Below are 17,501 nucleotides of genomic sequence, written 5' to 3'. Positions count from 1 at the left end.
TGGAGCCTGTCGGTGAGGTACACATACATTGCTAGGAACAGATGAGGAAAGCTGAAGGAGCAACCAGTGGAGTGAAGACGCTGACATGCTGGCAGATTGTCAACAACTACCACAGGCACTGGGAGCCAGGGTCCAGCCAGCACGGCTGCTGAACGACGTGTGGTGCAATGGAATGGTTTTAGCAGGTGCTGGGGGCACTGAGAAGCAGGGCTTGACCAGTGCCACTGGAGGAGCCGTGGCACTGACACCAGATGAGGCGTCAATTGGGTGTCAGTGTCACTGGGACACAGGCTCGACCAAGGTGTCCACTGTTGCAGTGGTAAGGTTGCTGACAGGCCGCCAGTGTCACTGGGAAACACCGCTCTACCAACGCAGCTGTTGGCCCAATTTTGCAACGGAAATGGGCGTTGGCAGCACTTAGAGAAAGGTCTCGACCATTTCAGCTGCTGGCGTGATGTGTGACGTAATGGTGCGGTGTCAGCAAGTGCCAGCAGCACTGGGAAATAGGACTCAACTAATGTTGCCACTGAGAACACGACAGTGCCAAAAGACAGCATGGCACCAGCGGAATGCCAGTGTCACTGGCAGACATAGCTCCACCAGTGCAGCCGACACAAAGCCAGTCGGGCGGTGGTCACTGAAACACAAATGTATGAAGATAGCAGACATGGAAAAGGCGTGCCCAGAGGATAGATGAAAGGTCTGGAAACGTGAAAAACGACGGATTGATGAGTGCGACTGACGATGCATGGTATCCAGAGAGCAGGCAGTATAGCGAGCATAGGAGTACACAAACGGAAAAGCCAGATGAGAGAGAAAAAATCCTGACAGAACCTGAAAAATACCACGCGGGAAACTAATACTGGGACACAAGAAGAGAAAAGAAAACACTACCATTGTTTTGAAGAGATGGTGAGGATGACGTGTGTAAGAGCACAGGAAGGATGTACACTGCACGAAGGAAATGCGACAAACGAGAAACACCCACACCACAGACACGGAAAAAAACCACCAAGTGATTCAAATAATGGTTAAAATAGCTCTGAGCACTATGGGACTTAACATCTGAGGTCATCAGTACCCTAGAACTTAGAACTACTTAAACCTAACTAACCTAAGGACATCACACACATCCGTGCCCGAGGCAGGATTCGAACCTCCGACCGTAGCGGTCGCGCGGTTCCAGACTGAAGCGCCTAGAACCGTTTGGCCATTGTGGCCGGCAAGTGATTCAAGAAAAACAGCACACTGTTACAAGTTACCCAGAAGAAGAGGCATGGGGAGCAGTGAGCAGGTGCGATACCCTGCTCGCTACCACCCTGGCTGAGCCAGATGCGGCCCAACCACTTTCAAAAATTCCAGCCATGGTTGGCATTCCTGACGAATGTGGTGCAACACTTCTCCTGGATAACATGCTACAGTGTGCCGTTTTTCTTGAATCACTTGGTGCTTTATTCCGCTTCTGTGGCCCAATTACTGTTGTGCCAGATAACTACACTGGAAAATGCTGCTTTTGATCTTGTCGCCATCTTTTGTATCTTTAATTTTAACTGAATGCACGTGACTGATGCTTGAGTGATGTTTTCCAGAGAGCCTTTAAAAATACTTTTATTAGAGTGTCACAACAAATCCGAATTCAATATAAAACGGAATAACAACTGAGATAAGTGCCCTTGATCAGACCGCAGCAACGTAGTCAAAGTCCATAGTATCAGTAGTCATGATAATCATACTAGCTCAAGTAGACAGTTAAAGTTTCACCAGTCTCATAGTGGAATATTATCCCTGGTGGTGGGTGGAGCGATGTCACTGGTGTGGTGAGGTGAAGACTCGGCAGGAAGCTCTGATGGATGGGCTGTGGGATGTGGCCAGCAGTTGGCCTGGATCTCTATCAACAGCTGTCTGCTTGACATTGAGTGGCCACCCTCCTTAAATACACAGCAGGCAGAAGCGTATCAAAGGCACTGGGCAGACATGTGACCCATGGATGAAAGCCAGTTCCCTCAAATGCAGCCCCCCCCCCCCCCACCCCCCTGTTGTGTGTGTGTGTGTGTGTGTGTGTGTGTTGGGGCTTACAGGCGCTCAAGCTCAACTTCAAGGTCATCAGCGCCCTGACACACATTAAAAGAAACTAATGTGGACAAACTTAGCAAAATGGAATCATACACGCAAAGACAGCAGGAAAAGATGATAAATGATGTATAAGGAAATAAAACTTAAGGAAAACGAGAAAGGAGTGTCAAGGATGCCACGGGAAATTGTCACTGACTGGCCACTTACGTAAAATATGGGCTATCGGGTCACCCTGTGAACAAATTAAGGCCTTCTCCCTAAAATCTTGGTAAAAACATTGGACAAGTCACAGAACTTTAAAACTTTAACCACATTCATTTGTGTATTTCCTAAAAGAGATGGCAGATCTGTCGGCAAGTCAGCCATAACCCGCTGGTCAGAAAATAAAATGCATTCGAATAAAACGTGGCACACAGTGACTTGGATGCCACAAGCACCACACATTGGAGGGTACTCTCGCCGGAGCAGGAAGACAGGCGTCATAGGACTGTGGCCTATCTAAAGCCGAGTGAGCAGAACCTCGTCCCATCTACGGGGCTGGAAGGAAGTACACCTCACACGCGTTGTGGGCTTGACTAAACGGAGCTTATTGTCAGTCATTTCCAGTCACTCATCCTACCACCGATGCATGACTCGTGCGCTCAACAGCGAGGTGAGTGCATGCAGGGGTATGGCACACTGAAATACTTGTGGATCGAGACATGCCTCCTTGGCTGCAAGATCTATCCTTTCATTCTCAGCAATGCTGACATGTCCTGGAACCCATCAGAAAGCCACCTCCTACCCCTGTCGTTGTAGTTGGAGGAGGGTGTCCTGGATGGTCTGGACTGTTTTATCTGCTGGATACAAACATTGCAATGACTGAAGGGCACTTAGTGAATCAGAACAGACAAGAAATTTAGGATGGGAAGAGCACCTCATCTGCTCTAGTGCCCACAAGATTGCAGACAGTTCTGCATCAAAGACAGTAAACACTTGAGGCAGTCGGACCTAGAGGACACTATCTGGAGAAACAACAGAACAACCAACGGAATTCCCCTGTTTCAACCCATCCATAAAAACAGCTACATAGTCGCGGTGCTCAGATAAAATATCAGAAAATGTTGCATTAAAAATGAAAGCAGAAGTTCAATCTCTCTTGTACTGCACCAAATCTAAAATCACTCTGGGCCTCTCCAGAAACCAGGGTGGCAGGTGGTTAAAACCCTTGATTTGAGGCCAGATGGGCTCCACACCAAAGGATTCCAGCTCATGTTGCATGCAAATCCCAAACAGCATTGTGGCTCAGGGATGATGTGGAAAAAAGACAGTCCAGAAGCGGATGAGCAACAATATGGTGAATGGGTGAAGTTGGAGCTCCAAGAAACTTACACACCTGGCACACTAGGAGGAGCTGCTGCCAGATGGTAAGTGGCAGTTCCCCAGCCTCAGCACAGAGGCTGGGTATGAAACTGGTCCAATAAGCCCCCATGGCCAGTCAAATCTCCGCATGGTGGAGAGCGTCAAGTATCCTTCAGGCTTCTGGCTTTCAAGTCTCGCAGGTGTGGCAGCCATGACAATCTGGAGTCAAAAATGAGGCCCAGAAACCACGCTATGTCTCTAAAATGTAGGATGGTGTCCCCCATCTTCAAGGCAGGTAAATTAAAATTAAAAGGATGATGAGAACGATCAAAATGAAAACACACACACACTTATCAGCAGAAAACCGAAAACCTGTCTTTGCAGCCCACTCCTCTAAGCACCACACTGTAAGTTGCAACTGACAGCTCGCCATTGCAACACTGGAGGAGGAGCAGAAAACAGCAAAATCATCCACAAATAAGGAGCGCTGTAGAGGACTCCTTACTGTAGAGATAATACTGTTGATGGCTATGGCAAAGAGGGTAACACTTAACACACTTGTGACCACTGCCCATGAGCAATTGTGGCCACTGGTGGCACTTGCTAGCATTTAGTCTGTTAACAAATTATAATCTGTATTGTGCCCACAATGTACAACATACTACCAAGGCACCTCAATAGCCTCAGAGGAATGCCTATTGGTCAAATGTAGGCTCCTTGCAGAGCATGGACATTGAACCGAAAAACCTGAAGTAGTTGGTGACTGCACAATACTAGAATATTAATGTTACATATGCAGCAGCATTTGGGTACCTCATCAGAGAAGTTCCATTGTGCACATGTTGCCACCCCAACTGCTTTTGCTTCACAAACAGGGGAGGAATTAGGTAGCATAACTAAAAGCCACCATTATGATGAAAGTTATAACAAGCAGCTCCTCATCCATGGGTTGTGTCCATCAGGTGACACCTATGCTGCTCCAGAGATATCAACATCTCAGCCAGTATCAGTTGCCACCATTGTCATCATCCTCATGATGAAGAAAGCTAATGTGTGGCTCACTGTGTTCCAAAGCAATCCTTACTCCTGTGGTCATCTGAAGAGGACAACAACTTTCATTATGTTGACTTTCCTTATATAAACCCAACTGTGCTACTTTACCTTGTCTTCATTCCATTTCCTTTCAATTGAACTTGAACTGCAATTCTAGTGTGTCTTCTGCAATATTTATAAACCCACAGCTTATGTATTTGTACTTACAATGTCATGGCAGTGCTATTTGTTTCTGTTTCTTCTTGTGTTGCTCCACTCTGACTTCTTATACAATAAGTTCTAACTCATAACAGTACTATTTTCCTCATCAAACGACGGACCACAATAAGTACAAGGCCATCAGGTGCCAACTGAAACACCGAAGAGTTGCACAACTGAACATCTTCCTGTTGGCTTGAATTTCTTTGCAGGACATGTTGTTCCAACGTCCTTTCTTATCTTGATCAACTACCAAGGTTCTAGAACTCAAGAACCTGGAAATGAGTGAGGTCAGTGAGATTACATAGCACTGCAATGTGTCATTGTGGTCAGATGGATATTGCTCAATATGCTAATATTATAAGCAAGTAAATCAGTCCTCACCATATAACAAGAGAGCAATGTTTCCTCTATGACTAGTCTCCAGCATAAGCTACAGGGATGGTGTAGGAGCAGTTTACAGAGTAGAATAACATTGCTGTTTACAATAACATTGCTGTCTCCAAAAAAAGTGTGAGTAGGAAGGAAGAAAGGAGAAACTTCATTGGCCATTGAATAAAGATTCCACAATGGTGTCTGAAATATCATTTGAATTAATTTCTCTGAAATGAAATGAGGACAATGAGAAACTGCATCAGATCTAATCCGTTTCACTGGTTACCTCTCTTAAGCCTCGTTATGCCACCAGATCTTTGAATACAGGATAGCCTTCTCAAGGAATATGAAATATTAATTAAAATTCTCCAGCTCCAAATCCACTACATTGTTCCTGTACTTAGAATGGGCTAAAATCGAGGCTGTCACCTGTCAAAATCACTGCAAGCACTGGACTTCAGCATGAGCAGGATGTGGTCATAAATGTGGAAATACATTGCCCATGAGAAATATCAGACCATCATAAGACCTGACACAAGAACAGCTCCATGGAATTACCACAATATGTTTGGAAGACAATTAATATGATTTGTAAAGGCCATTACTTCTGCACAGGAAGCCCCCACTAATGGTGGGAGTCTTCCTCTTTTTAATGGGACTGTGGCAATGAATATAAGATCATCAAACACACTGTAACAAGATGTATCAGATGTGCTTCCTGTGGAAATCTAGAAGATTTCTTTGTAGTGAGAGAGGCAGCCCATGAATGGGCCAAAAATTTAGATGGTAATTTGATTAATTTCGAGATTTAGTTTTTTAGATCTACTTATTTTGTAAAACAGTTCTATCTGTGTATGTTAGTTGCAGTTCAGTTTGTATTTCCATACACTAAATAAATAAATAAATATAACAATGACAACTATCAATTTTTGACAAAATAATTTAATTATATAGATAAAAAATCTACTCACCAAGCCACGACAGGACACACATAAAAGAAGGTTGTGATTAAGCAAGCTTTCAGAGCCAGTGGCTCTTTCTTCAGACAAAAGGGGTGAAGGGGAAGGAAGAGGGATGAAGGAAAAGGACTGGAGAAGTCTACGAAAAGAGATGGATTTTGGGAAAGTCACCCAGAAACGCAGGTCAGGGGACACTTACCACACATGATGAGAAGGAAAGACTGATTGTTGGATATTGCCTCAGACAAGATTTGAAAATCTGAGAGCTTAAAAGTGGAAGACAGGGTAATATGCAAGACAGAGATTACTGCTTAAACATCATGCATGAGTTAACAGGGGTGAAAAGCTAAGTGCATTGAACATAACAGAAGTGGGAGGGTGGCAGTGAAAAATAGCTGAGTAAGACAACAAAAGATGTAGAAAACTAAAATGGAGTGAAGAAAAGATTAGTTACTGTGAAGAAATGCTGAGATGGAAGAAATTAATGTAAATTAAGGACATTTGTAGCACTAGTTCCCACCTGCAGAGTTCTGAGTACCTGGTGTCTGGAGGAAGAATCTAGATGGCACGTGTAGTGAAACACGTACCGAGGTCACAGTTGTCATGTTCTAGAGCAGGATCTGCAACAGGATATTGCGTGTTGTTGGTATACACCCTCCGCATATGCCCATTCATACTAAGTAATAATTTGTTGGTAGTCATGCTGATGTAAAAGGTTGAACAGTGTTTTCATAACAGCTGGTGTATGACACATGTGGGTTCACAGGTGTCTCTCCTTTTGATAGTATATGTTTTGCCAGTTAGAGGGCTACTACAGGTGGTGGTAGGAGATTGCATAGGGTAATTCTTGCAGCGAGGATGGTCACAGGGTTAGGAGCCATAGAGTAGGGAGATGGATGCAGAAAAAACATAGGATCTGTCAAGAATATTGCAGAGATTGGGTGGGTGATGAAAAACTATTCTAGGTGTGGTGGGCAAAATATCAGACAGAATCAATCTCATTTCAGGATATCATTTTAAAAGTCATGACCCTGTATAAGTAGCTAATTAATACAAGACTAGGATAATACTGAGTTACCAGTGGTGCCCTCCAAAGTTGTTTCTTGGGGGGGATCAGCAGTACTGGGATTAGATGTGATATGCTGCTAAATCTGCTTTTGAACTCAGCTGGCAGGGTAATTACATGCAGTGAAGGCTGAGGTGAGAATGGCGATGTACTGCTGTAAAGAGTCTGCATCCAAACAAATACTTTTGCCTTCAATGCCAAGGCCATATGGAAGAGAACATTTGACATGGAAAGGATGGTAACTGTCAGAATATAAGTGTTGTTGTTTGTTGGTAGGTATAATGTGGATGCAAGTGTGTAGCTTGCCACTGGTGAGGAAGAGATAAACATCAAGGAAAGTGGCATGGGATTCAGAATAGGACCATGTGAAATTTAGTTGGAAGAAGGTATTCAGAGATTCTAGGAATTTCAACAGGTCAGTTTCACCATGAAGCCATCTGGTAAAGAAGTCATTAATGTATGTAAACCAAACCAGGGGCTGAAGACTTATGGATCCCAGAAAAGCCCCTCCAAGCAACCCATGAAAAGGTTGGCACAGAAAAGAACTACCCTGGTTCCCATGATTGTACCCCTGATCTGATTGTAAGTTTGCCCCTCAAAGGTTAAGTAGTTGTTGGTAAGTATAAAGTTGGTCAAGGTGAGTAGGAAGGATGTCATAGGTTTGGAATCAGGTGGGCACTGAGAGAGGAAATGTTTAGTAGCAGACAGACCATGTATGTAGGGAATGTTGGTATAAAGGGAGGTGGCATCAGTGGTGACAAGCAAGGTGTGTGATGCAAATGGGATGGGAACGGATATCAGACGGTCTAGGAAATCATTGGTATCTTTGATACAGGAGATGCGTTTTGTACTGTGGGTTGGAGGCGCTGATCAACTAAGGCAGATATACGTTCAGTAGGCGCTCTGAAGCCAGCAAGTATAGGACAGTCATGAAGATTGGGTTTGCGGATCTTACGAAGGAGGTAAAAGGTGGGGGCGTGTGGTTTGGGTGGGGTGAGAAGTTCTATGGTGTGGGTTGTTAGCCTTTATGAGGGGCCTGAAGTCTTAAGGAGGGACTGCAGGTCAGTTTGAATAACAGGGATGGGATCTTGATGGCAGACATTGTATATAGAGGTGTCAGACAGTTGGTGTAGACCTTCACTAAATTTCTTATATGGATATGGTGTCTGTTCTTTTGGACATGTCCAAAAGAACAGACACCATTGATGACCTGTAGCCATCTAGAATGAAATTAGAGTTATTTATTAAAACCCTCAGCTGTTGACGGGCGTTGATATATATCAACAGGGACAGGTGAAAATGTGTCCCCTGACCAGGCGGATGTACACATATTACCCAAACTCTTACAGGACTTGGTAAGAATGTCTTCCACGAGTAATGATTGTGTTGGGTAGGACACAAATAATTTAGTGTGGACATATAAGGTGAGAATGTGGGTCTCGTGGGAGGCGTGAATGCGATAGTCTCTGCAGTCGCACTATCCTCGGTGGCTCAGATGGATTGATTGTCTGCTAGGTAAGCAGGAGATCCTGGGTTCGAGTGCCAGTCGGGGCACACATTTTCACCTGTCCCCATTGATATATATCAATGCCTGTCAGCAGCTAATTTCACTAAAATACTCCTTTTGGTCAATTACTACAGTGGTAGATCCTTTGTCTGCTGGGAGGATAATGATGGAGTCATCAGCTTCTAGGGAACGTAGATCCTGGAGTTCTGCAGAGGACAGGTTAGGGTCATGTTGTAGGGACCTGAGGAAGGGTTATGAAGTAATACTAGATGTGATGAATTTGTGGAAGGATTGTAAGGACTGTTATTGAGGTAGTGGTGGTGGAGCAAGTTGGGATCATGGTCTAAACTGCACAAGGCAGGATTCAATGTCAGGTTTGCTTTTGGAAATATTTTGGGATTGGGTTGCAAAGTGATATTTCCAATTGATATTATGTGTGAAGGAAAGTAGGTCATTCACCAAAGCAGTTTGATCAAATGCAGGTTAAGGGCTCAAGATAATTCAGGAGTGGAGTGGGCTTTAGATGAGAGGTTAGGGCACTGCACTGTTGTGACTGGTTCTTGTGATTATGGGTTCTTCTTAGTCTGGGAGGCAGTGGTGAAGGCTCTCAGGTGTTAAGGAGGTTGTCCAAGCTCCATTTGTATGACAGGAGTGGTGGTTGATGGCGTGGCTGCTTAGGGAGCTGCTGGGGGAAGGAGGGGAAACACCAGTGTTCATATAGCTTAGAGGGTGAGATGGCTTTTTGAGGTGAAGTTTGACAAAGGATCTACCACTGTAGTAATTGACCAAAAGGAGTATTTTAGCAAAGGTCTACACCAGATGTCTGACACCTCTACATACAATGTCTGGCATCAAGATCCAGTCCCTGTGATTCAAACTGACCTGCAGTCCCACCTTAAAACCTCAGATTCCTCACAAGGACTAACACCTCAGTACATAGAAATTCTCACCCCCCCCCCCCAAGAAAAAAACCACACACACCCACCTTTTACCTTCTTCCTAAGATCCACAAACCCAATCATCCTGTCCATCCTATAGTTGCTGGCTTTAAAGCATCCACCAAACATATATCTGCCTTAGTTGATAAGCACCTGCAACACATAGTACAAAGATTCCCCTCCTCTATCAAGGATACCAACCATTCCCTAGATCATCTGAAATCATTGCCCATCCCACTTCACCACACACCTTGCTTGCCACCATTGATGCCACCTCCCTCTGTACCAACATCCCCCACGTACATGGTCTGCCTGTTGCTGAACATTTCCTCACTCAGTGCCCACCTGATTCCAAACCTATGACATCCTTCCTATTGGCCTTAATCAACTTTACATGTACCGACAACTACTTCACCTTTGAGGTGCCGACTTACAAACAGATCAGGGGTGCGGCTATGGGAAGGAGAATGGCTCTTTCTTATGCCCAGTTTTTCAAGGATTGCTTGGACTGGGCTTTTCTGGGATCTGTAAGTATTCAGCCCTGATTTGCTTTAGATACACTGATGACATCTTTACCATATGGACACATGGTGAGACTGACCTGTTAAAATTCCTAGAATCTCTTAATACCTTCTTCCAATTAAATTTCACATGGTGTGATTTGGAATCCCATGCCACGTTCCTTGATGTTGATCTCAACCTCATCAAAGGCCAACTACACACTTCCATCCACATTAAACCTAGCAACAACAAACACTTACATTAGACAGTTACCATACTTTCAATGTCAAACAATACCTCCCACACAGCCTTGGTGTTTGAGGCACATATATTTGTTCGGATGTAGACTCTTTACAGCAATACACCACCATTCTCACCTCAGCCTCCACTGCGTGTAATTACACTGCCAGCCTAGTTCACAAGTAGATTTCCTGGGCCATCACAGCCAATCCTGGTACTGCTGATTCCTCCAAGAAACAGCTTTGGAGCATACCACTTGGTGATTCAGTATTATCCTGGTCTGGACTGTATTAATCAGCTACTTCAACTGGGCCATGACTTCTAATATCACATCCAGAAATGAGATCAATTTTGTGTGAAATTTTGCCCATCACATCTAGAATAGCTTTTCGTCCCCCTCCCAATCTCTGCAATATTCTTGTCAGATCCAATGCTTCTGCTGCACCCATGTCCCTCCCCAATTGCTACTACACCTGTATCCATCCCCACTGGAAAACTTTCCCTATGCACTCTCCTACCACCACCTGTAGCAGTCCTGTAACTTTTAAAACATTTACTATCAAAGGAGAGCCACCTGTAAAAAGACACATCATATATCAGGTGTTATGTAAACACCGTTCCGCCTTTTACATCGGCATGATGACCATCAAAGCATCAATGAGGATGAATGGGCATAGACAGAGGGTGTATACTGGCAACACATAATATCCTGTTGTAGAGCATGGTCTACAACATGACAATCATGACCTTGGTGTCTGTTTCACAACATGTGCCATCTGGATTCTTCTGCCAGATCCCAATTTCTCAGAACTCCACTAGCATTCCAACATGTCCTTGATTCTCACCACCAACCTCACCTTAATTTATGTTAGTTTCTTCCATCTCAGCATTTCTTCAGAGTAACTACTCTTTCCTCCTCTCCATTTTAGTTTTCTGCATCTTTTGTTGTCTTACCCATCTACATTTTGCCACCCCCTCCCACCTCTGTAATGTACAATTCACTTAGCTTTTCATTCTTATTATCTCATGCATGATGTTTAAACAGTAATCTCTGTCTTGCACGGTACCCTGACTTCCATCTTTAAGCTCTCAGGTTTTCCAATTTCATCTGATGCAGTCCCCAAAAATCAGTCTTCCCTTCTCATACAGTGCAGTACGTCTCTCTTGAGCCGCAGTTCTGGGTGACTTTCCCAAAATCTACACATTTTCCTAAAACTCTCCTGTCATTTTCCTTCACCCCTCTTCCTTCCCTTTCAACCCCTCTGCCTGAAGAAGGGGCTACCGGCTCTGAAAGGTTGCCTAATTACAACCTTCTTTTACGTGTGTGTTCTGCCGCTGCTTAGTGAGTAGATTTTTTTATCTATATAAATAAATGGTTCAAACTGGAGTGAAATCAGTAAAATGCAATGATACAAAATACCAGAAAAATTCATTCAGAAATACTGAACTTGCAATGAAATGAAAATGACATGGCATCACTTGTTTAAAAGTGGCCCTGCAGACACAATATGGTATGTTTTCCAAGAGGCATGACTTCAATTGCTTTGCAAGCCATAACAGAGGTGTAGCTAATTCTCCACCTCATAATTATCCTATTCTGAATGAAGCAGTATCTTTTTGCATTGTCTGGTCGAGTGGCACACTCATGATAGGTGACATATGATTTGAGCTGCTTCCAGTGTATCAGCTCTTCCACTAATTTCAAAAGAAGAATTTTTAGTGATGTCCATTTTTTCCAATTTCGTCAGCCCATCTTCTTCAGCACACAAATCAGTACTTTCCAAAAATTCTAAGCTTTACTAACAAGTATCATATACCAAATAGTAAATTGCATCTAAAAATATACACAGATTTCTAGGAACTCATTGTGTAAGAAACAAAAGTACTATAAACATGCTCATCCTCATAGTACAACAGATTTTGCTCTAATCAGATGGTCACGAGACTTATAATGCATGTTGAGTTTGTGGACCATGTCTGCAAAGTTTTCATTGAGTCTTTGTTCCCAGAAAGAATTTGTGATTCTATTCCACAGCTTATCGCACCAATGAGGGGCAGCCTTGGGTGATGCCATGGGTGCAGCGAATTGAGCATCTGATGGGTGAAGACAAGACAAGGAACCATGAGTACCTGACATTCCTGGGTTGTGACACTTTCAGCCAAGCATCAACTGCCCTGTTGTTGGGACCTGAAAGTGATGCTGTGAAACAGGGAAAGGTGAGTGTGAAACATTTATCAGTCTTTCCACATCTGCAGCCATATACTGAAAATCATTGTGTAGTGGATGGCATATTAAATGATAGAATTAGTGAGATTCAGAAAGTGAAACTCACTGCATATAGTTCTCACCTACAGCTACATTTTTTGAGTGTAGTAATATAAACCTTGCTCTCTCCCGCCATCACACACACACACACACACACACACACAGAGAGAGAGAGAGAGGGAGATAGAGAGAGAGAGAGAGAGAGAGAGAGAGAGAGAGAGGGGGGGGGGGGGGGGGGGGGGGGAAATGGAAAGTGCTGAAGCGTTAACACATTGACCAAACACTATGGATCTGATAGTCAAGTATTTCCATGCGTATAGAATACACTGAAAAAACTTTATCCTTATATGAGCTTATTTTCAGTAGGGGAAAGTGTTACAATTTGAGACACTTTCCAGACCTGCAATAGAAATTTAGTATATTTTCTTATTCTGGTTCTAAACGATCTCATTCACTTTTTATGTGCTGCAGTCTTTTTCTGAAATTACAAAAAATACTCCAGAAAATTAAGGCTTTACAAAATGTGAAAACATGTTAGAAGGTATAGCATGGTCATGTACCTAGCAACAATCAGGCCACTGAAATTTAAATGTGTTGCAATCCAGAAAATCTTGTCAGTAGCATATTTAATCACCTATCTGTTACATTATTACTCTAATATACACCAATAACCAGTAAAATATATCAAATTAGGCAGGAGTGTTATAAAAACCAGGTAAATGTGTTTATGAAACTACCACAAATTTCCAGTTTCAAGGCAGGTATAATTGTCAAGACTTTAATGAAACTGATTTAATTTGAAAATTTGACATTTTCTATAGCAAAAGACCTTTTTCTCTTTCAAGGTGCAAGATGGTGCAGCTGATCCGACAGTATGGCTTAACAGTCCACAGACTACATAACTACTTTTAAGAAAAGCGGACGTTTACTTGTTTTAACAATCTGTAACTGAAGAGTTAACAATGTATGCCAAATAGCTTCAGTGCATTATACAGCACTAAGTGTACAGTATCCTCTAGGTACAGCATTTGTACAGATGAAAAATGATGTGAGTACATAATGGCTATTGATCTGTCTAATGTTAGAGAAACTTTCCAAGTGGAGACTGCAAAATATAGCAGGCCCAGAAACAAACACTTGCAGTTTAATGCATTCTTTCAGATTTTGAGAAAGGTGAAATCACTGGCATGAGATACAAGGGAACACAATACCAACAGAGAGCAAAAACAGTTGGCTCTAGTGCAAGGTGTTGGAATGTTACTTCCACTCTCATTATTTGAACAAAAGAACTAATTACAAATTTGGTAGAGATTGAGAGTTCATTGCACAACACAAACATCTGGTTGGTTGCAGTTACACAAACAACTGACACTGTTAAATACTATAATTCTGTTAATGAAGCCCAGATCTCTTCTACTGTTATGACAAGTCCAGAAAATAATAATAATAATAATAATAATAATAATAATAATAATAATAATAATAATAATAAATTATAAGCCCACAGAATAGGTCATCAGTAAGAGCATAGCCATTGAGCCAGTGTGTACATTGTATGCATGTGGACTGAATCCAACACTGGCCTCTTGTCCCTGAGCAAGCGGCTTTATTCCACTCTGTAGACCATGGGATCATGCAGTCTGATGTGGTGAAGGGAGTCATATTTTGGCTTGCTGTTGTGTGTTCATTGCCTGCTGTGTGTATTTTGCACCGTCAGATGTGGGAGTGACTAAATAACTTCCCTCTCTGGGTCACTGGCAGCATTTCAGTGTCTGTACAACAGTTGGTGATGAGGTGGACTCAGGACAGCAGTGTGGCAAGGAGGGTATTCACAAGTCCTTTCAGAAATACTGCACAACAAGGAGATCATAGGACTGTTTTATTTTCTCTGTGAATATACAAATGACAACAACTGACATTCTAACACAGGTTACAGGCAGAGTGTCACCAGGAACCACTGGGAACAGTGTACAGGAAGATGGATTCCAATCTGGAGTTCCTGTGCATTGTTTATACTTTATTTATTTATTTAGCATCCAATAGATCACACATGTGATATAGGATTTGTCATTTGATTACATGTAACACATAACAACACATACACATAATAAATTGACAAAATATAGAAACAGCAAACAAATTACATACACATAGTACATAAGTAGTGTACAACAACTTATTACCCAAAAACAATGTACGTGCTCATGATAAACAATTATAGATCATTCATTACGTCTCATACTCAAAACATATTACAGATATTTAAAAGATTTTTCCTAAGTACCATAATTAGGAAATTGAAAACATAATTAAATAAGTTTAATTTTTTTTTTTAAGTAAGTACAGGTTTCAATCCACACTCTGAGACAGGTATTCATTTACACTGTAGTAGCATTTTTCCATCAAGTAATATTTTACTTCATGCTTGAAATTATTTTTGCCTTTCAATTCTTTAATTTGAAATGGAAGTGCATTTAAAAGCTTTATTCCTAAATGGCTAACATGTTTCTGACTTCTAGTTTTTGCTACATAGGGAATGTGGAAGTCTTTACAATGCCTTGTATTGTGATCATGGTAGCTTGAGTTGGTTTGGAGAGTGCAGTTACTTTTACTGATCATTTCCAGGCATTTAAAAATATATATTGATGGTATTGTAAGTATCTTTAGTTGTTTGAATAAGGGTCTACAGTGAGTTTGTGGTGGGCTGTGTGTCATTATACGAATAGCTCTTTTTTGCATAATAAAAATGTCATTTAGTCTTGACCTGTTTTTTTCCCAAAAACTTATGCCATAGCTTGCAACTGATTGGAAATAACTAAAGTACACCACTCTAATACATTCTTTGCTACATACCTTGGATATTATTCTTAAGGCGAAACATGCTGAGCTAAGTTTCTGAGTAAGATATACACTGTGTTCATTCCATTTTAAATCTTGGTCAATTCGCATTCCCAGAAACTTTGTGGTGCACACTTTTTCTATTTGTTTGCTATCCAGCATAAGGCACATATTTTCCCCTTGACACTTGCTTCCATACTGTATATAGTTTGTTTTGTTTGTATTTAATGTCAGCTTATTTGAATAAAACCATGGCTGTATGTATGAGAGCATTTTTTCTGCTATAGTACACAATGATTCTTTTATATCACTAATTATGATACTTGTGTCATCTGCAAATAGTAGAATTTTGGCTGTGCTGTCTGGAGCCTGAATATCATTAATATAAATTAGAAATAACAATGGGCCCAAAATGCTGCCCTGTGGAACACCTATTTCAGTTTGTTTCGGTTCAGATATGAGTTTAAAGTTGTGAAGATTGTTGGATGACCTCAGCTCAACAACTTGTGACCAGTTTTGTAGATAAGATTCAAACCATTTTTTAACAGTGCCCCTGATGCCTATTGCTTCAAGTTTCTCTAGTAATATTACATGGTTCACAGTATCAAAGGCTTTGGATAAATCAAGATTAACTCCAACAACCTGTTTATTTGACTCCAAATTTCTTACTATTTCTGTTGTGTAGTCCAATATGGCTGTTTCTGTACTGTGCCCTGCTCGAAAGCCATGTTGACTGTTATTTATTAGTTTATGTTTTTCTAGATATTTTGTAACCCTGATTTTCATTAATTCCTCAAGTATTTTGGAGAAGGCTGGGAGGAGAGATATAGGTTGGTAATTTTCTATTTTATGTCTGTCACCATTTTTGTATAGAGGTATCACTTTAGAGATTTTAAGTTTATCCGGAAATACCCCTTCACTAGGGGACAAGTTTGCTATGTGCACTATAGGTTTGACAACACATGGAGCAATATTCTTAATTATTGATACAGGTACATCATCCAACACAGAGGACATTTTGGATTTCAAGCATTTAATGACTTTTAAAACTTCATGCTCATCTGTTGGGATTGCCATAATGCTGGTATTTACCATTGGAGTCGTCACTGTTGCTTATTGCTTACATTTACTACTTAAAGTAAGGGGAATATTTACAAAATAATTGTTTACATAGTTTGCCATGGTATCTTTTTCTATGGGAATATTTTCATTATTTTTAAGATTGATTTCTTGTTCTTTAGTTTGACCTCCAGTTTCTTTTTTTACCATTTTCCACATCATTCTGGACTTGTTACTAGCCTGCCTTATTAATCTATCATTAGTTAATAATTTTGCTTTTGCTATTACATTGCGGTAAGTCTTTTTGTATGTCCTCACATACTCAACAAACTGCTGATCATGCCTTTTTTTAACTTTAAACTTAGTAATTTCATGGTTTCACTTGACTTTTTAATTCCGGATATAATCCAGGTCCCTTTGGATCCAGATGGTCTATAACTCAAAAGCTTTTTTGGGAAACACATTTCAAAGTATGTCATAAAACTGGAAGCAAATATATTATAAGCATCATTTGTGTTTGTTTGTGCCAAAACCTCTGACCAAACTGCATTTTTTAAATTATTTTTGAGCTGATTACAATTTTCAGTATAGAAAAATCGTTTGTATTCCTTCTTATTTTCCTCCACCTTGGGAGTTGCAGTGAGATTAAAGGTTAGTGCATTATGATCTGATAATCCTATATTCACATTTGTAACTGCAACTTCATGTGTGACTACATTTGAGAAGATGTTATCTATTAGGCTTTCACTGGAATCTGTTGTTCTAGTGGGAGCTGATATGTGGGGGAACATGTTGAAGCTTTTTAGTATGTCTAAAAACTTGTTTTTTACTGGACAAACATCTACACAATGTTTGGTAAACATCAGACTGATGCTCCATATTGCATATTTTCCATACCCGTCAGTGTATTAAGGGAACACTGAACACTGCAGGATACTTCAAGGACACTACAGATCAAATTCTGTTACTATTCGGACAACTTCAGAAGCTTTACTTATGTATTCACTTATTCTTCATAGTTACAGCATTTCATCTGAATAAAAAATAGATGATTCACTCTATATATTTATGTGTAATAAATTATGTC

At 41.2% G+C, this 17,501-nt stretch overlaps 1 protein-coding gene across 1 annotated transcript in view; it reads left to right on the top strand.

Moving 5' to 3' along the window:
* Window positions 1-17,501, top strand: part of LOC126354737 (aspartate aminotransferase, cytoplasmic-like) — a 70,898-nt gene that overhangs the window by 15,388 nt on the left and 38,009 nt on the right. The window contains exon 2 of the mRNA XM_050004603.1: window positions 12,287-12,468. Within this exon, the coding sequence (XP_049860560.1) occupies window positions 12,287-12,468 (182 nt within the window). The remainder of the gene's footprint in view (window positions 1-12,286; window positions 12,469-17,501) is intronic.

Source organism: Schistocerca gregaria, chromosome 3, assembly GCF_023897955.1.
Source record: "Schistocerca gregaria isolate iqSchGreg1 chromosome 3, iqSchGreg1.2, whole genome shotgun sequence".
Lineage (NCBI taxonomy): Eukaryota > Metazoa > Arthropoda > Insecta > Orthoptera > Acrididae > Schistocerca > Schistocerca gregaria.
Note: the sequence above shows the minus strand (reverse complement) of the source record. Positions and strands in the feature narration are given on the sequence as shown.